This window comes from Perognathus longimembris, chromosome 28, assembly GCF_023159225.1.
Source record: "Perognathus longimembris pacificus isolate PPM17 chromosome 28, ASM2315922v1, whole genome shotgun sequence".
Lineage (NCBI taxonomy): Eukaryota > Metazoa > Chordata > Mammalia > Rodentia > Heteromyidae > Perognathus > Perognathus longimembris.
The window spans coordinates 108,247,888-108,269,511 of NC_063188.1; the positions used below are offsets into that span (position 1 = coordinate 108,247,888).

Here is a 21,624-nt window from a genome sequence, read left to right on the forward strand (position 1 = left end):
AATGCTTTTATAAGTAGTTTGAAAACTGATGACTGTCTTGAAATATAAATAGATTTTGAAGTTGCTCTGTTGTACCTCTTTTCACATTCAGAGAAATCATTTGTGGAAATCAGGTTGAGGCCAAGTTCCTCATCACAGACAGAAAATGGGGTTTTGTAAACCTGCAGAGCCTGAATTTGTTATTGCATGCAGCTGTGGAAATTTGTAAACATTTCCTTCTCTAGTCAGGACCTTGTAGAAGGAGCCAATTTAGACTACTGCCTGCATAGCTAACATTTGTGGCTGCAATGCAAGAAGATACTGAGATACTTGAACCCTTTCATATATTTTTACCTGGGCATTAAATGTCAAGTAGAAAGAATATGCAAACCAATTAGTCCTGGTTGTATGTCATTCCTACTGAATTAATAGTATCAATTGAAAGGTCTTCTCGTGTATCTTTCCTGTGCTTCCTGAGGGTTTTATTTGGGAAGGAAGAACTTGGAGAGACAAGGCCATCAGTTTTAGAAAAGATTAATTATTTCATGTTAAAGCTTTCTCAGAACTCAGCAATGAGAGAATGTACCTTATAGTTAATTCCCTTGAACACTCAGCTTCTGTGTGTTTTCAGTGAGGCCTTCAAAAGCAAGGAAGATGTGAGAACTGTCCATGCTCAAGAGCACCCCCACAACTGGAATCCTTGGGCCTCCCGTGGTTGTCATGGCAACAGTGCCCTAGTGTGATCATTCTTGCCAAGGTTTACAGAGGCTATTGGTAAACCTCACCCCTCTGTGATGATTTACACAAGGGGCTTCTCTCCCTGTGCAACTGCAGAGCAGTTACCAGATTTACAGTTTTCAGTTTGATCTACTCTTTAGTGCATCCTTGGTAGGTCAAATGAACAGGAAAAAAAATGACAGATCAGTTTTATAATTCTGATCAAGTTCAATTCTTGCTGTTAGAAATATATATATATATATATATATATATATATATATATATATATACATAGTTTGTGTTAACTCAGATTCTACAGGCAGATGACAAGTTAATTTACCTTTCAAATAAAGCTCATCAAAAAGGCAACACAGTGTGTGCCTGTGTATTTCTTTTTTAAATGGCTTTAATTCTTGTTGGAGTTTAATGTTTAAAAAACACCTGGTAACTTGAGGACAGAGACAGTGTTTTCTGTATAATTTGTCAATTAAGTGAGCTAATATATCATGTGATAAAAACAGTACCTGAATTATGAGCCCAGTAAAAATATTGCAAGTTACATGTGTCATATTTTATAATTTCCTGGATTTTAATACCAATGACAATTCATGGAGCAAATATTAAGTACACTGACCAATTTCCAGGCATTTTTCTAAATCCACTTCAGGGATCTTGTTAACTAGTGATGAGACTATAGTGGAAACAAGTAGTTGCTTGAAATAAAAATACATTAACATATTCCAAGAAACCTCTCATTCTGACGACCTCAGGCCATGTGAACTGATGAAAGAAGATCCCTAGACGTTTCATTGAGCTGATGCTCAATCATGGCTGTTCTCCTAATGTGTGGTCCATGGGGACAAGGTGGTATCTCGAATCTGGTACACTATTTGGACAGATGAGGTATTATGTGCTTTAAATCTGTCAGATATCCTAGGCTGCCCAAGGCCCATGCCCACACACACAGAAGGTCTCCTCTACTTAAAACATACTGCTTTAGATTCTTCATGGCCGCAGGGTGTTAACTAATAATTTTATAACAAAAACTTTATTACGTTTATCAAATAATATTTTGAAGAGTGCTAGTTCTGAAAATCATCAAAATTTCTCTCTCTCTCTCTATATATATATGTATATATATAAATTCTGAAGAGACAACTATTTGTTTCTCACTCTGTCAAATTCATGTGACAGAATTCCAGACAATGACAGTTAAACTTAATCCAGTAGGTATACTTGTGGCTAATTGATTGGTTTTTCTTCCTTGGTTTTCTTTACTCAGGCAGCCACCTTTATGTTACCTTCCCTCCCCAAATAATTCAATTTTTCTTGTGTATATTCATTGTACAAAGTAAGGGATTTCATTATAACATTTCTATATGTGACTATAACATACTTTGATCACTTTTAAGTAACTTCTGAGGAAATAAAGAACCATTGTAATTCTTTTTTTTTCTTTTTTTCTTTTTTTTTTTTGCCAGTCCAGGGGCTTGGACTCAAGGCCTGATCACTGTCCCTGGCTTCTTTTTGCTCAAGGCTAGCACTCTGCCACTTGAGCCACAGCGCCACTTCTGGCCGTTTTCTGTATATGTGGTGCTGGGGAATTGAACCCAGGGCTTCATGTATAGGAGGCAAGCACGCTTGCCACTAGGCCATATTCCCAGCCCCCCATTGTAATTCTTGCAGGATGATTTTGATTTAGAATTCTCCATGAAACAGACCTCTCTTAATCTTGCATATTCCTTTTTACCATTCCAGCTCCTCCTCAAATTGTTGCTGTTATTACATGCAGTAGATGCAGAAAAGTAAAAGCCTATTGTATGCAGTCCTATCTCATGTTTACCAGTTGTAATATTTGAATTCTCAATTTTCTTTTCTCAGTGATGTCAATAATATGCAAGTAGATTTCTAGATCTGTGCAGAATGTTATTCTTCTGATCATTGAGTTTTTGGTACACAGTGACACAGTGTGACTCAGAGTTCTCTAAGGTAAAGTTTCTCAACCTCATCAGTACTGATGCTCAAGGCCAGTTCATAATTTCTGTTGAAAAGTTGTCTTTGAATGATCAGATGATTATCACCAACTCTGGCTACTAAAAAGGAGATATCAGGAATACCACTATACTGCCATTTGGACTCCAGGTATTGCTAAAAGTCTCCAGAGAGCCCAAATCCCATTGTAGGCAAGAAAATCCTTATGTCGAACTAGCCAATTAAAGAGGTATGGGTCTGAGTTAGGAGTCACTGTAGACAAGGACTCAGCCCTTAGAAAGAAAGACTTTCAGAGAGAGGCAATCTCTTAGTCTTCTGCAGCCCAGTATGCGTACTTGTTAGATTCACATTCTTGTTGCCCTCGGGGTGGGGAATTGAGGGTAAAGGCTGTTTGAGATGTTGTGAAAAGCAGCATCAGAGGATGTTGGGAAGGAAAAGACAGGGGTCATGCATGATCACAAGCAGTAAGAGATATGTTTAGGTAGTATAAGTCAGAGAGATTACACATTGATAACTAATAGAGATGTCCAACATTGGAACTTTTGGTGTAGAGAACTTCCATGATACCTCCAAAGTTCTATATCACTCCTTTCAACTATGGTCCCTGTGGGAATCTATAAAGTTAGAAGAATGTTAAAAATGATTTTAAAATATTTTTAATTATATTTAAATAGTTGTACAAAGGAGTTGCCATTTAACAACTGCATTCTCCACTTCTCCTCTTCATTTGTCTATCCTTTTCCCACAAAATAATTAAATTTGAGGATCATTAACATGAAAAAACTCAGAGAACGATACGAGTACACTTTTATAAATGAGGAAACTGGGGTGTAGAGGGGCTAAGAGATTTCTTTAAGTTTCCACAGCAGGCAAACTATGGTTATGATTATGGCCCAGACAGTCTAGTTATAAAGCCCGCTCCATCCTCTGACCATACCCATAACATTAGAAGCCAATATTGCAATGTGGACATTTAACTGGTCCCTGAAGGCTTCCCTTCCTATCCCACAATTATATATAAAGTATGGGAAATGATTGGGAGAAGAAAACAAGATTTGGTTCATTTGAAATTTGGGGGCCTATTTAATATTGTTGGAAATTTTTTAATTAATGAGAAGATAATAAATACTGGGCCCTGTGGTGGAGATTTTACTGTTGCTATTGTTGTGGTGGTGTTGATCATAGGACAATGGTATTTATAAAGGGGCCTTATTAATTTATATTTTTTCATAGACATAGATATGTCATAGATATGTCAAAGGACATAGATGTGATTTATTGGTGTAAATGTTTGGGGACCCAAAAAACTACTCTTGTATTCTCCTTGCAACTTTTTTTGTTGATTTTTTTCTCCTCTTTCTGAGTTATAGTTTGATGTTTCTTTATTGGCACTAGGCACTGACTGCTTGCCTTTTCCTGGTGTCTACTCTCGAGTTGGATTTCCAGGTTAGAGCTTAGTATTTCTGATTGAGTAGAGCTCTGACACTACCCTGTCTTTAGTCCTCCATGCTGGATCACATTTTTTAAAAAATCTTCTCATCACTCCCAATGAATGTTATTTTTTAGTTATTATTTATTTTCTAGAAGAGTCAGACATTACACATGAAGCTAGAAGGATTTCTGAGTAACTAAATGTCAGCCAATGGCCCCTACTGATAAGGCTCCAGATCAAACGGGGGGAAAAGTATTAGAACCCAAATCACAAAAAATAAGTAAAGATTCCTACTAACAGGAATTTCACAGCTAAAACCTGATTCATATCTTATTAAAGCAATCTGGAACATTACTAGATGCCACCTCTATTCCAATACAGGAAATTGGTTGAAATCCTGTTTTCCATGTGGTTCCTATAGTAATCCATATGTAGTAGAGTCTTGGGTTACTACTATAATTAGAACACTGTCTGCGATTTTATCATATATTTTACCTCAGACTTGGTGTTTTCTGGTATAGTTCACTACCAAGGGGAAAACTTTAGGGAAAAGTGTATATTTAAAATTTCTATGTAGTAAGAAAAGGTGGAGTTGAGTTGGTTGTCTTTGAAAATGAAATGATCTTTCTTTTCTTGATAGAATTTTTAGGGGAAATTTTGTTATGTGCCTTGGTGACAAAAATAAATACTCTATGTATGTATTCTCTAAATGATTGGGCTGGAAGATTTTACTAAAAATTTCAAGTTGCTCAAGTGACATATGTCTGTACACCAATCTTTTTCACTATAGGTAAACTGTGTCTGCCTGCCTGTCTGTCTGTTTTTATGTGTATGCACATAACCCAAATATTACATTGTTATTTTGAATTATAAAATAGAAAATTAGAAGTATCTTCTGGTGTCTACAAGCAATAAATCACTCTCAGGATAGACAAAATTGCTTCTGTTATCTTTTATTCAGCATAAACTTTGGCTTCTTGGCATGTGAAGCACCGGGTGAAGGGCAGGCTCAGCCTTCTACCTCCAGTATGGATATGGTTGATTATAGGCCTGAAAAGAAAAAAATTCCTTTGATGCTAAAATAATTCCCATACAAGCAAGGAAATTAATTTACTGGAATTAAGGATTCATCTGTTTTTAAAAAGAGAACCAACCAAAGGAGAAATTATTTTGATGTGCGTGGTTTGACCCAAGAAACAGAATGACTTCTGTAAATCTCAGGACACTCCCATACAAGACTGTGATTGCTGGAATGTCTAGGAAATCACTTATGGATAGTTGAGATATTCAATTTTAGACAGCAAAGCTATATTTTGTTTAAATTCTTTGAATTAATGGAAATAGTACTTTTCTTTCTGAAAGAACAGTATAGAACACTGTCAGTGGAGATGATTAAATTGCTCATTTGTATGCTATCTAATGTGGTAGATGTTTCACATTTTAAATGGCCTAATTGTGACCAAGAAACTGAATTTTAAATTTTATTTTTATTTAATCTGTTTAAAGTTAAATAGCCAGATAAGACTACCATACTGGACTGCTTAGATATTCAGTGCATTATAATTCAGTTAATATTCATCTCTGATTTCAAATACTCCATTGCATTATCATTCTGCATATCTATATTTTAATTTATAAAATGCAGTAACTGTTACTATCTTGGATACATAAAAATCACATTTTGATAGTTTTGCTCTTTCCATCCTCAGTGCTATTGAGATAAATGGATAGGTTAAATATGAGTATTTTTGTTATTTATCAAAGCTAATCTCTTCTGCATGATTCATATCCCATATTTTAAAGCATAAATTATAGCCAGAGGATCATACAAAAGTGAAATACATGAGAAAGAGGCTATCAATAGTTTAGGCACTTATTAAAATTGAAGAGAATTCATTTAGTATGAAACATTAATACAGTTCCAAATTTTCAAAGGTTTACCATATAGGCATATACTTTTCCAGTAACTTCCCTATTCTTTGAATGTAGTTAACCTCCATTTTAACTTCAGCAATAGAAGATTTAACTATCTACATGTAGGGTAGACATGATATTTGACTTAGTAAAGGAGTTGAAATCGTGCCTCATATATAAAGGTAATTCAAAACAGAATATCTACATACCGGCTGCCTTATTGTGTTCTGGTACCACTTCATAGGGGTAACCACCTTAAGAGAAAGAGACATTAGAATGCATTTGATTTAATTTAATTTCATACAACATACAAACTCACTAAATGCAGTATGAAATATAGACTCATTAAAACAGTTCTGTCAGTAGTAACAGTCTGAGACTGTGAGTTCTATAAAGGAAAGCAGCTAAACCTGTGTCCAGTGCTGTTATGTGTCAGGTTCTCTGTTGCATCTACCACACACACTTTCCATGTTTTCTCAGCTGCCCTGAAACAACTATCATCTCCCTCATTTTCTAGATAAGATTGTAAAGAGTAAAGAAGTTATTCATTTGACTTATGTCATAAGAGTGATCATTATTCGGTTCCACAGCTCTTGCCCTTTGTAGAAAGAGCAAAAGATATAGCTGTAATTGGTTCTCAGGTTGTTTGATCCAGGGGGAACTGAAGTGGGCACTTCAGTTGCTTTTAGGAATGATGCCATCAAGAACCTGGGGACTTTTCATTTTTCCACATCCCCGTCTTGATCACAAGGCAGCAGACATAGCTCCAGACATCACATCCTCAAAAAAACCAATCAATCAAAACAAATAGCAATGGAACAATGGAACCTCCTCATATAACTAATGTAAGGCAATAAGAAAATATAGTTTAGCACTATTTTCTAGCATGTATCTATATTTTTGTAATTAGAAGGTCAAATTTTCTCTAGTTCTTCCTTTCCTAGGATACTTGGCTCAACCAGTATTCAGTGTCTATCACAACCTGTCCCTCAAATAATCACTGCCACCATGTTTGGCATGGAGGAATGCACATTCACTCCCTGAAGCAGTGGAGGGAGATCATCTCTCCCAAGCTAGTAGAAGACTACATATGCTGGGGTTTGTTCCAGCTCTGCAAGTAAGGAGTGATGAAGAAGCTGGTGGCCAGCTGGGCAATTATGGTTACCAAAGCATTTTGATTGTACTTTTGTCATGGTATTAATACCATCTGGCCTTCTTTTATCATTGTTGATGAGCTTATTTCACCCCTTTGATGGATTCTAGATTGCTTAAAAATTTCAGAGTTCGAACATCTTTAAGGATGTTTTTGCCAGCACATGTCATAGTACCTTGTCCTTGAGAGTCCTTGATAAATACTTCCTCAGCTGACTAAATTTGGCATATGCCAATTGTTTAGAAGTTTTCTTACCTTTTCTTATGGAATCTAAATTCTTGAAATTCAAGTTATTTTCTGGAATATTGACACTCTCCCAGTAAAGTTATGTTTATTCATTCCAGAAAATGATTAAGAGGCCTTAATCACAAAGGTATTGGAATTAAAGTTACTGTGGGTGCTCTGTAATATAAACCTTGCAAAGGCTGTTTACAATTTTGTGTGGGTGTAGGAGGGAAAAAAGGATTCAAATATAAATATGAGTGGGAATGAAAAGTTGATTTGAGTCCATTTTATGCATCTGCTAATGTTTTGAAGACTATGCAGTAGAATTTATCATCTTAAAGATTATGAAGTGAGAAATGACTTGTATATAAAACTATCATGATTCTGTATTTAAAGCTCCATTATTACATTTTTCTTAGGAAGAATAAATACTACAATAACTTTACATTCAGTACATTATATACATATATATCACATCATTTTCTTTAAAAATCTTTTATGTAGAATAAGGTCAGAAGGTTAGATTTTGATCACTAATCTGGTATGAAGTGTAGAGCCAGAATTTCAAGTCTTGATTTGCTTTACAATATAAACATTTTGTGTGTTTATCTTTCCTAGTATAAAGATTTTTTTTCTTCTAAACTAACCTTATTTAGTTCAGACTGAGACTCATTGTATTTCACTTCATCTTCTGTTATTACTCATGAATGAACTTTCTTTTTTAAAAAATGTTTTGAGGTAATATAAAAACCTACTCCTTATTTGTCTGTCAAATGGACAATTTATGATTAATAGTAATCAGTTCCTACCTTTTTCATGAATATTCACATACAAAGTATTCTCTAGAGTGACATGAAATTTTGAGTTGAATTCAACACAAAGACATGAATGATTTTTAAAACATTTTATTGTCTGCTAAAGATACTTATTTTTAGTTACAGAAATGGCTAAGTAAAGCAATTGTAGGCACAAATCATTGTGTTCTTGTGTTATTCCTAAAAGCAACTGAAGTACACTTCAGCTCTCTTTTTCTGATTTTTTAATCCTGAAAAAAATAACAAAAGGAATAATTAAAATAATTTATAAACATTTTCTAATGAGTACCATTCACAAAACACTTTTGGCTTCGTTTTTGTCAAAAACAATGTACAACTAAGTTGAAATCTATACTTTCTGAGGTTTATGGTCTGATTGTTCTCAAATATTACATCCCTATATATAGGACACATCCAGCCTGTTATCTGATAATACAAAAAGAATTGCAACTTTTCATTTCATGCCTGCTAGGCTCTGACTTCATGATCTTATTTAATTTTTTAAATAAAATCAACCCTAATAGTTTATCATTTATACTCTAATTTTGAACAGGAGGACACTAAATTTTAAAAAGCTAAGCTACTAGCCCAATGTCATCTTTTGATCAACAGCTTTAGTAAGAAAGGAATTAGCATATTGTCAAGTCTATGATACTAATTATTAATATATATATATATAAGTAAGTGTATATTCTATATAAACAGAAAAATCTACTTTACACTAGAATCATCGATGGTAGACACCAGATGATTCAATCACAGTCCATTTTCAAAAAATTTATCTTCTATCTACATGTGCTCATAATTATGAGGACATATATTATAATCTGACTTAGTTATTTTCCCCATTTTATAGTGGGAAAAACATCTGTAAATTTGAATTCACTTATAAAGTACTGCCTCCTCTTTCAGGGCAAAGCCAGCACCAGAACCCAGGTACACTGGCTTCCCATCCAGATCATTTCTACTTTGCTTCTCAGTAGCATTTATAATAATAATGGCATTTATAAATTTAGGTTATATGTGGACACATATAAATAGATTTAATGTTAAATTGTGGCAGCATTTTGCTACAGAACGTTTTCTGCAGAGTTACAATGCTTAGAGAGAAATCTGATAGTCAATTCAAGGTAATTAACCCTTTGAAATTAAAAAAAAAACCTGTTCTCCCCACTTGTTGTTCCTCTTAAAATTAATATATTACAGTAAGACATATTGTGGTTGAGATTCAATAGTTATAGTATTTAAACTCACCCTAAAATCTGTGGTCTTAATTACTAAGCTATGAAAGTAAATGCATTTGTAATATAAAGTCACAACACATGCTTGGACTAATAGCATCATAGGCCTGTGGTTACTATTGATGTAGTAGCCACACGAGCTGTTTGAGAAGTTACAACTGTGGGGACCATGGTGCAGGACCATTTCCCTGGGTTTGTCTTTTAGTGGCTTGGAGGTATACTCACCACTTCTTCCCGCTTGGTCTTGTCTGTGGCTGGCCAAGCTTCCAGAGGCAGATCAGGAAGAATGGGGGGCAGGGGCTGCATGGGGAACATCGGAGGCAGAGGTGGCTGTGGTGGCAGGGGCTGCATGGGGTGCAGAGGCTGCTGGGACTGGATGGGCTGGTGAGCCTGGGGCTGAACGGGCTGGGGCTGGTAGGGCTGCTGGAAGGGCTGCTGGGCGGATGGAGGGAGGTTTGGCTGGTGGTGTTGGGTTGGAGTCATGGAGTGGTGGCCAGGAACTGGCATCATTGGCTGCTGGGGGGCCACGGGCTGTTGAGCTGGCACCACGGGGAGGTGGTGATGAGGCTGAAGGGTGTGACTCGGGGGATGCTGTTGAGACAGCACGGGGATGATTTGGTGGTGCAGCCATCCACCCATGGGTTCGTAACCATAGGAAGGATACTGGTGAGAAACAGAGAGTCAGGTTTACCATTGGCTCAGTTGATTCCCAACTGGAGAAGTAGCAGTGTTTGTCATTTAAGACCCTATGAATATTTTAGTCATTTTGTTCCTTTGCAGGAATTTTTAATTGTGTACACAGATATGACCTTTTACCAAACTAAAATTCCCAATAGTGTCTGTCAGTGGAGTAGATATTTCACTATTTAATAAGGGAAATAAAATGCATACCGAAGATCTTATGGGGAGAAAGAAGAAAACATCTACATACCGGCTGCCTTATCATGCTTTGATACCACTTCAAAGGGGTAAGCACCTTAAGAGAAAGAGACATTAGGATGCGTTTGATTTAATTTAGCTTCATATAAACTAAATACTAAACTCACTAATGCAGTATGAAATATAGACTCACTAATGCAGTCCTGTCAGTATTGATAGCCTGAGAATGTGACTTCTACAAAAGAAAGAAGAAGGTAAACAGTCGTTTGGTGCTTCTTATGTGTCAGGTGCCATGTTACATCCATCACACACATGTTTTTTCCACCAGCTCCGAGGCAAGTACCATCATCGTCACATTTATAGACAAGGTCATAAAGACTTAAAGAAGTTCATTAATTTGATTCAAGTTACAAAAAATAGTAAGAAACTTCAATTCCACATTGCCTGCTCTCCATTGCAAGAGCAAAACAAACAAGCAAGACTATGACACACTCATGTGATGTAATAGTAATGTAATTCGTTTTTTAATCTGATGTCATCATGAAGAAAATGAGTCAGGAACACTGTTCCTCATCCTTAAGGCACATATTTGATTGATAGAGTAGGTCCAAAAAAAAAGAAGCCTGCCTCAGTTTCTTAACTAGCATTTTTCTTCAGCTTGTCTGCACAAACAGACTCACAGATTGTTACCTGAACCTGTGAGAAAAATAAGTTTCATTGCTCTCTGAATAGTATATACTTGTTTAACCTCAGGTATAGTACAGCATTTGATCAATACAAACCAAAAGTGAGTAACCTTGCTCAAGTTAAACATGACACAGCACTTTTTGTGTCCCTTAACTATATTACTCTCCAAATACCACTTTGTTTTTGAATGTGATTCTAATTCTTTCCTTTCTCCATATGAGGAAAATCCAGTCTCCAGAGAGAGAAAACAATTTTCCCAAGGTCCTGTAGTTAGTCTGGGGTTGAGGAGTACCTCAAACCTGATTTCCAGAACTCATGCTTGACACCGCTCTAAGGTCTCTCATAGACCATTTGTCACTAACTTTTCAGCAGATAAAGAGAGACACACATAGAGTATAAGCATCTTTGAATCAAGAATTGCCCAGCTGGAAGGAATCTTAGCATCTTAACTAGCTAGGATTATAACAAGGCTGTTCAAGCCAAGTTCACTTTCTACCCCTACCATAGAGCCTCCCCTGAGTGGTAGTTCATGGTGGATAAATTTGTAGTCATATTTAGTAGTAGAGACTGAGTCAGAGTGGCCAGGTAGGAGGGTTCTAGGACAATTCAGGCTTGAGGCCATGTCAGGGCTTAAACAAAGAAGCTACTGAGAAAATGTGACCATTTGTGAAACATTTTGAATGAGTAATCAACACAACTACTCTGTAAAGTGCTCAGGGCATTTTTAACTCAAACAATGGTCAAAATTAGTAAATAGAAAAGTTACCTCATAGCTGAAGTTGATATAACCAGGGTGCCCAGGATGAGGTGGTAGCTTTTACAGAAAAGAGGAAAGGAAAATACGAGAAAGGGAGGGAAAAAAGAAGATGGAGAGAGAGAGAGAGAGAGAGAGAGAGAGAGAGAGAGGAAGAGAAAGGAAGAGATTAAGTCAATATGCAATTGTTCACATTAAGGGAAACTAAAACTACTTTTAAAAATCTATATAGTACAGAATATATTTGAGTTCTACTTCTTATCTGAATGCTTTGGGGGAGAACAAAGAGGCCCCAACAGCTAAATGATTTGCCCAGGAGTTACAGTTTCTTAGTGGGAGACCTAGCAGCAGAAACCAGCATATATTTATTCTCCAGTGATCTACACACAAGCCCATTTACCCATGTTGTCAAAGAGTTCTACTCTGTCTCTCAGCCCGTTTACTTGTTAGTGAAACTTCACCCATGTTTGGAGAGAGGGATGTTTCTATTACCCAACTAAAAATACCAACAAGAAAAGAATTGTTTTACAAAAAGTCCCTTGTAGATCAGCTGGTTATATACTTCCATATCAAAGGGGAATTCATTAGCATGCAAAGTAAATAAACTACACATCAACACTAACAAAAGGAAGAATTAAATGGGAATTACTGGCAAATATGAGAACAAGAAGGGTACAGTAAAATGGAAACATCCTAAATCCCTCCCCTCAACAATCAAAGTTCAGGCCCACCCATTTTCTTATGCTTGTCAACAGTCTGTGGAAGGAAAATGTAAAAGTTCACAATAAGAAGCAACCTAAATATCTAAACCAGGAGTGTGGGTGCTTTCCACAATTGACCAGTGAGTGCTTTGTGGAATTCTGGGTGACTCTAAGATGCAGGAGACAGAGAAGACAGAGCATCATGCAGAAAAATCTCCTTGAGACATAGAAATAATTAAGAGTAGGCTCTATTCTATCCTTGAGAAGTGCTTGTCTTTTATGAGGATTTACTCATTCTTACCTGAGTGTAATGCATTTCCTGTCCTATCTAGATCCATGCCCTCTGAGAGAAGGTGGTTAGATTGGGGACTGGAAAAAATAGCTGAATTTGTAATGCAGAGGTCCCTCCTGGGACTAGGAATTACCACAATGCAAGGTTTCAGGAAGGCAGAGCACAGAATCTTGGTCTTATGGATGACAGAGGAAGAGAGGAGGCAGGTATGCAAGCTTACTGGCTTCTGGTTGTATCAACTGCTCTTTATGCCACTGACTGAAAAGCATTGGCAGCATGTGACCTTAGCTCTCTGTTCCATGTACCTGTGTCGAGAGAGTTGGTCAGGCTTCCTGGTCTTTGGTATATTTGAATGTGAAATACATTGGTAAACATTTGGTTTCAGGAAAGATTCTAAGTAACTGTACTAAAATCTTAGAAGATACACCAAATTGTTGGGCACACTAAGAACCAAGAGAATGATTCAGGAAGTTCTAATGTAGAAATTTTACCTACTGAAGGGAACTAGCAGTGGTATTTAGAGGACAAGAAGAGATTTGGAAACTTGTGAGAAATTGGGCTTGAGAAATTTTTATAGGATTTATAGGATTTGCCTAAGGCTAACTAGACACTTTTTCTGAAAACCTTTCATAGATCCCTTCAGAAGAGGTGGGAAGAATATTTATAATCTAATTGCTTTAGCAGAATCTCTTTGGTACCTCTGTACTTGTTAAAATGCAGAGTCCTGGGCCCCACCCTAACTGTACTGAATTAGAATTCTAATTCAGTACATGGTGGAGACATTTGAGAGTCTATACTGTTTTGTTTTGTTTTTTAGGCTCTTGGGTTTGACACAAAGGTCTGAGCATATATGAGCTTTACTGTTTTGAACTCTGAATTTTGCCATGTATGTGGCATTTTACTTCCAAGCTTGTGAAATTAAACATAAAACAAGAGTTGTTCTACTCACGGGCATAGCAAAAGCTGCTCCCAAGAGGCAGGCAAACAAAATCCAGGTCCCCATTTCTGGATGGTTCTGAAATGTAAATCAACACTGGGTTTTCTTATCACCTCTTAAACATGGACATAGTTAATGCTCCATAAGATATATATCATCTACATTAGTATGTTACTAGTAAAGAAATTGGGTTCATTCCTTCTGAGATAATTTCATTCACAAGTGATTTACAGTTCTTAGCCCATATTATAGTTTCTGGAGTCACAATAGTGATAAAGATCTTTTTAAATTAGGTTGAAAACTAAACAAGTTACAGGGACATGAATGATATATCATTACATGATCCTGCATACTATTTTCCTGGGCCTATTCAGGCTGTGGAGTCATACAAACTCATGGTATAATTCATGATTAAAATAATAGAGTTGACTCTAAAAATTGAGAAGATCATCAAAATCCATAGTATTTTATACTCTTATTGCAGGAGGATACATACATCTACTTATACAACCCACCTGAAAATTATTAATGCTAAAAACAAAGACTACTGATTTGAGAGAAGATATGTCATTTATCAAAGTCATCAAGGAAAGACTAAGGTTTAGTTCTAGATATTCCCATTTGTACAGCTTCATACACTTTTGAACTCCAGATACTCAGCAAAAGATGTAGATGAGCCAAAGGGAGAGGACAGTGCGGATGTCCTGTGAATCTTTAGTGAATTTTGAATGTTTTCTACCTAAAAGATTCCATCTTCAATCAATGGTATCTTCTTTTAGTTTGGCAATGCATTGTAATTATTGAAATAAGGCCTTTGGGACATGAAGTAGAAAGGACATCTTCAAATACGAAAATTGACTGATTTTGAATTTTATGTAGAAAGTAAATAAGAGAAAAAGCATTTTGTTCTTCATTCTATTTGATGGAATTAAATTTTTTTCAAAGAAATGGACCACAGCCTGTAAAAGCATTGTTTTTATCTCAATTCATAAGCAAGTAAAATAAATATTTTTTCTGTGAAATTTGTTGTCCAAAGAGCTTTGAGATTCTGCAACTAAACTTTCACCAATGCTTTACTGCATTTTATCTAATCCGGGCATAATTGAATTATGAGCCAACTGAAAAAGTAACTATGCTCATGGCCTAAAGTATTAGAAATGTGAAATACACTTGTCACTAAGATTTAAACATGCAATGCAGAGAAAGAAACAAGCACAACATAAAGGATACCATGAATCAAATCCACATACCTTTGAATGTATTCTGAGTGAATCTCTCTGATACTCAGGGATGCTTGATCCGATGGTTTGCATCCAACTGCAAGCCCAATTTATATCATTCATGGCATCTGGAACAACCAATCAGGTTACTGGAGGAAAAAAATGTGTTGAGTACAACTAAAAATCCCTGTATCATGATTTTTTAGATGCTGTGATCAACCTTAAGGCTGTATGTTGTGATTATTGCATATAGTCTTTCATTATAGGCAATAACAGGTTTCGGTGGCAAAAAACCCCATCAGACTGTTTTGAAGTCAGCAAATCACTTAACTAAACGTGCTGATGTATTCATATTTATTTTTAAGAAGCAGTATGCCATTGTCTATTTCACAGTTTGAGCAAACAACATTGTTTTCCCCCAAAAAAGATTGAGTTTCTCTAGTACCCAAAATGGCCACTAGGGTTCTCCAGTCTTTTGAGATCAGAATGCATAGATGCAACCTTCTGTTCTGGTAAAAAAGCAAAAATTTTCCCCAGTATGCTTCCATGGGATAATAAGTTTATGATCCTCAGTGCTATTTCTCTGCTTCTATTGAAGGTATTTTATCTTTCTTATAGTTCTTTCTGTATTACCACTCTGATGTCCACGAAAAGAGAGGACAGAGGCCTTTTTCCTTAGCAACATCCTGAATGAAACCCATCTGCCTTCTAGGCAACCAGGCAGGGCTTTAAGGTTATTACGATAACAAAACTGATTTGAAAGACAAGGAAAGGGACATAGAACATGTCATACAGCACAATTGAAAGTGTATTTGGATCCTTACAGACAAATATGTCACAGGTGATGTTTCCATAGCTCCCCTTTTCCACAGAGTACCTAGGCCTCTTAGCCCACACCAATCCCACTTTCTCATATTGACAAACCCAAATTCTTCTCCCTTTCTTTGTCAGAGCCTATTAACTGCCCCTTCAGTTGCACTGTTCCTGTATTTCAGCAGCTTTTCTTTTGCTGAAGCAATATTAACTAAATTAATTCTTCATTTAAGAGACCTCTATTTTAGCTCTTAAATTCAGACAGGTTTTACCTCTCCAGTTTAAGAAAAACATGTGCATTTATCCTTTAATCAGAATGTGGTCAGTAAAGAAGCAAATCTGTAACTAACAATGGGAAGTATCAGTAAATAAGTTGCTATGAATATTAAAAACACTAAAGTGAATATTAAATATATACTCAGACACATTTGGTGTTATAGCTGGAATCCATTTATATTTAAGTAGCATTTATAAAGTTTGTACATACATATATGATTTTTCCATGCATTCCACATTGAATAAAACTCAAAGAGATTATATTCATAAAAGTGTGTAATATGTTGTGATTGAGAAGAGATGAAACTTATTTGCTTGGGTCCTGACCCTTACTTCAACAAGAGTTGAGGGAATATGATAATTACTTAGGAGTTAGTCTCAGTTTCCTCATCTATAGATGGAGGTAATAATGGAACCTACCTAAGGGGATCAGTGCGAAAACTAAACAAGAGACATCTTGGAGGAACTTGTAAATTAACTTTTTGCCTGCCCCATTTTTATCACTTGGCAAATAGTAAATGTTTCAAAAATGCTAAGAAATGAGATCTAAGATGATCATCTTCTGTATCTAAGACATAGAGACATTTCAAGTTTCCACCAAGCGATGAGTGGACAAAAAGGTGATAAATGTATGTAATGGATAAAGACGAATGAAATTCGGTCATTTATAGCAAAATGGATGGAACTCAAGGACATTATATTAAGTAAAATTATCCACATTCAGAGAAACAAATGTCCCATATTCTCTCTCATATGTAGAAGCTTAAAAAATCCCATTTGAATATATAATAGTGATTAAATTTTGAGGGCCAAAATTAACATTTCAGTTGATTTTTTCCTGTGGCCAATTGTTTGATACATTAATTCACTTTATAAAAGAAAACTGAATTTACTAGATCAAGTACTTATGTTTTTATACAGAGGCTATAACATTTCTAGCATTGTCTGTGTAATTGTCTACATTTTTGAAGTTAACTATTGTTTTCTCTCCTTTTTAAATGACAACTTACAAACAAAATTTTAAGCATGAAGTATTTTATATGGTTAAATCTCTGGGACAAATGTAATGGCCCCAAAATGTGTCTTTAATTATTTATGCATCTGTATGAAACTGTAACCTCTCTGTACATCAGTTTTATAATAAAAATTTAAAAAAAATAAAAAAATAAACATTCAAAAAAATTATTTATGCATCTGTTTGAAGTATTCAAGTGTTAGATACCTATGAATTCATGTTACAACAAGGGACAGATAGTATGTATATCTTACTGCTTCTGAAAGCTTTTCTCCAAGATGATAAGTAAATAAACACCTTTTTGAATTATAATTGAGTTCCTTAGGCAATTTTTTGTAGCTGTAATTCTTTGTATCGATTTGCAGTCCATCACATTTGGCTGTTCCCAGGATGCTTAGGCTAGCAACTTCTCCCCTTCTAATTTGCTGTTTCTAATTTATGGTGTGCTGAAAAATCATAAGCCCAAGCTTGTTAGAGAGATGTATCAACTTAAAGTAAAGGAATGCTCTAAGTCACTGTGGCCTGTTCCCAGGGGCTCACCCGTGAGAAAAGCGCAAGAAATTCAGTTTTGTAGCATTGGATTTTAACTTCTGGCAGGATATTTTTTTTTTTTTTGGTTTTGGCTATGTTCCCTGGCTTGCTTCCTGGATATCAGCAGCTTTTGGAGTAGCAGAATAAGACATCAGATACTAAGATTTCTAAAGTCTTATCAGTTGTAGGAGCTCAACTCTTGAGACTTCCATTAAAGCATGCTGAGAATTGTCCAATATGCTGGAACAATTTCAGGAGTAAATATTCTTGAGTAAGTGGAGCCAACATTAGTTTTCATGTTTCTTCTATAGATACTTATTCAAAGGACAATGTCATTCTCTAGCTGTTTTTTCTGGAATTTTGGCACTTCATCTCTAATAGGTTCTGATAAACATTTGGATCTTGGCCACATAACAACCCTTAGAAGTCAGACTTCATGTCTTACATTTCCTTGGAAGCTCTTTGGTAACCTGGGGGGAAGGGGGGCTCTCTTATTAATTCTATGTCAGATAATTAATTGCCGAAAATGTAGACAAGTTAGCCACGCCACTGTGAAAATATAGAAAATTATCCTCACTAACAAATCTAGCATATTTGGGGTGTGTTGGTAGCTAATAGCTAAAAAGGATAGGAAAAAAAATTTCCTTTGTCTAAAATCCTTTTGCTCTCTTTCTCCATTTAGGCAGATAGGAACTAAAACATTAACGATAGTTATCTAAAGGACTCATTTCTGAAATATCCTGGGTAGCCAAGATTTTATAACTTTTTAATAATCCATGAATCCAATAGAGGTATGGGAAAAGTACAAGAAACTTAGGACATAATAGCTCTCAGTTCTGCTATGAAAGTATTGATTAAGTGATAGTGTCATAGACCCTGGGTTTAGTTAATGTTCCTTCTTGGGAGGAGAGTGGGTAAATTGAATATAAAATACAAACCATACCCCAGAAATATTTTTAAAAGTGAGAAGGCCTTTTTAGATCATAAGTAGATAATATCTTAATAATATAAGCATTCACGGGAAGAATTTGTGCAGCTTGTAATTTGAAAGGTCTGTAGGCATCTGTTAAATATCTGGTAGTGCAACTTTCAATAAGAGAAATTATATGCAGATGCACTGTGTGTTGTTTGGGTTATAATTAACTGGTAACTGTCGGGAATGAAATGTTACATCTGTGTTAACAGAGGTAACACAGTAATGTTTGTTTTTATATTACTGTGTTAAGCACTTTTATTTCTGTTTATTGGACAAAATACACCAAAGTAAGTTGTACTTTCCTACTAGGATTCAACACACATACACAGACCTGTAGCTTTTTTTTAGGGCAATATTCTAAGGTAGAGGAAATGTGATTTTTGGCAGAGGACAGGCTAAGTCAGAATAGTGCTTAGGCCTATGGCCCCAAATGCCTGATCTTAGCCAATGTAGTTGACTCTTGTGCATTTACCAGACTACCTGGAAAATAAGAAATTCTTAGTAGAGACACACGATTATGTTATTTAGTATCTATATTTTTGTTGTGCTTATTGTTTAATTTTTTTGTATTGGGGTTTTAACTAAGGGCCCTGTGATTGCTAGGCAGGTTCTCTTCTCAGCCATGCCTCCATCCATTTTTTTTACTTTATTTTTCAAATAAGTTCCCGAACTATGATCTTTCTATTTATACCTCCCACTTAGTGAGGAGGAAAGGTATATACCACTATGCCCACCTTATTGATTTAGACAAGGCCTCACTGAACTACAACTCCAGACTTCCCATTTGTGCCTCTCTAGTAGTTGGGATTGTAGGTATATACTATCACACTTGGATCAGCATGTGTTTTGACTCAAATATTATTTCTAATATTAAGGGTGACAATTTTAGTAGTTGCTAAAGGAGGAAATTGCTCACCAGATTTATGGAGTTTTCTTCTATTCTTCCTGGAAATACAAATCATATATTGTTTCACACTTAAGTTGCATACATTTCATCGCCATCTCTTCCAGAACTGCCTACAAGAGCATGAATGTAAAATATCAGAATACTATTTTTAAATGATCTGTGTCACAGACCATTTCTGGCTGTGTTATTATTGCAGCTATTGTTTCTCTTAAGGGCTCTTCTCACATAGACATAGGCCCAAGTGTCTTTCCAACTGGTAGTCTCTCCAACACTTCCTTAAAATATAGAAAATACAGCAGTAGCAGTTAAGAATCTCTATTTTTTAATTTTAAAGAATTTTATTTTTCGATATTTTCTCTTTTGTTTTAAATACCTTGTGTTCTGTTTAATTTTTTTCTCTTTTTTCTTTATTTTTTTCTTATTTATTGTCAAAGTGATGTACAGAGAGGTTACAGTTTCATACGTTCGGCCATGGGTACATTTCTTGTACTGTTTGTTACCTCCTCCCTCATTTCCCCCTTCCCCCTCCCCTTTTCCCTCTCCCCCCATGAGTTGTTCAGTTGGTTTACACCAAATGGTTTTGCAAGTATTGCTTTTGGAGTTGTTTGTCTTTTTATCCTTTCTCTCTCAATTTTGATATTCCCTTTCACTTCCCTAGTTCTAATACCAAATCTCCATTTTAAAAATGAAAATAGTATGTCTACTTGAAGTATTAACTAAATCCAAAACGAATATAAGTCTGTGAATTGAAAAAATCAGGGATAAGACCAGAAATTAGTTCTACTAATAGGTTTTATGACATAGGAAATTTTTACTTGGAAGAAACTAAACAGAGACAATAACCTTTTTGAAAATTCTGGAAGGTACATATAAGTTTGTCTGATAGTTTTTCCCCCTCTGGTAGAATGAGAAAGAAAGCTTAGAATTACAAGATGATCATTATTTCTGTGCTTGAACTCAGAGCCTGGGTGCTGTCCCTTAGCATTTTTGCTGAAAGCTGTTACTCTACCACTTAAGCCACACCACTACTTCTTGTTCTTTGGTGGTTATTTGGAAATAAGGCTGGCTTCACTAGAAGTACAGGCATGCGCCACTGGCACCTGAAGATTGCCATGATTTTTATGTTGCTTGATACATCACCTTAATCATCATTTTGCTCTTAGCACCATCTTTCCCTGTGAATTCTGCTTGCAAGAGCATCCTATATGGCTCCAGAATTCTTAATTCAGTAAGATAAAATACTTTTGAAGTAACTGTAATGCCCAAGACCTAAGAAACATGGCTAAATATATTTGTATCTCTACTGTATATTAATATATTCTACCACAAAAAGGAATGAAGCAATAATATACACGCTGTGATGCAGAAGACCCTTGAAGATTACACTAAGTAAAAGGAACCAAACATAGATGAACATGTACTTTTCTGTTGCTAGAAAGTACTCAGAAGAGCAAGTCCATAGAGAAGGTACATTTATTATTCCTAGGGGCTATAGAAGAGTTGAATAAGTGAGTGTCTAAAGGACATGGAGTTTCTTTTGGGGAACCACAGATGATTTTCTAGGGAAACCTAGAAGTACTAAAATGCTCTGTAATATTAGTTATTGAAAAATAAATGCTATTTAATGAAAAGATCTATGCAAATTACTTTAATATTTTTATTTTTAATTTATATATCATAAACTTTTGCTGTTTGGAATGTGGAGTTGAATGGCTTTAAATATGTTTATTAACTTTACAAAGTTTACAAGTATCATCATACTCTAACTCTGGAACATTTTTATCACCTGAAAAGAAATCCTACAGCCATTAGCAGTCACTCCCTATTTCCCCTGGCCCTAGCCCCAGACAACCTCCAATCAACTCTCTGTCTCTATCTACTTGCCTCTTCAAAATATTTCATATGACATAAATATGCCATGTGGTTAGAAAACAGACCTCTCAGAATAGCTAGCAGTCTTGGCATTTGGGGCTAGATAATTCCTTGCTGTGGGATTTTGAGAAACGTTCCAGGTCTCTCCCCTGTAAATGCCAGAAGAAACACACACCTCAAAAATATGGCAAAACAAATGTGTCACCAGATACAGCACATGTACGGTAGGCCCAGTGACCCCCATAGAGAATCACATGTCTCTAGCTATATAAGAACTGATCTAGGGGTGTATGGGT

General features: G+C 35.8%; 2 protein-coding genes across 5 annotated transcripts in view; one reads left to right on the top strand and one right to left on the bottom strand.

The window, feature by feature from the left end:
- The window catches only part of Arhgap6 (Rho GTPase activating protein 6), a 425,153-nt gene that overhangs the window by 300,497 nt on the left and 103,032 nt on the right, over nt 1-21,624 (top strand). The window lies entirely within an intron of this gene.
- On the bottom strand, nt 8,311-16,346 carry Amelx (amelogenin X-linked). Of its 3 annotated transcripts, XM_048335554.1 has the most exons (7): nt 14,969-16,346; nt 13,731-13,796; nt 11,801-11,848; nt 10,541-10,582; nt 10,400-10,444; nt 9,694-10,131; nt 8,311-8,457 (listed from the first exon to the last, which is right to left on the bottom strand). In XM_048335554.1, the coding sequence occupies exons 1-7, from the start codon at nt 15,059-15,061 to the stop codon at nt 8,452-8,454; spliced, it is 738 nt and encodes a 245-aa protein (XP_048191511.1). In that variant the 5' UTR covers nt 15,062-16,346; the 3' UTR covers nt 8,311-8,451. The 3 variants fall into 3 exon arrangements, with proteins under 3 accessions (XP_048191511.1, XP_048191513.1, XP_048191512.1); XM_048335556.1 differs by lacking the exon at nt 10,541-10,582 and having other exon boundaries at nt 9,694-10,059; XM_048335555.1 differs by lacking the exon at nt 10,541-10,582.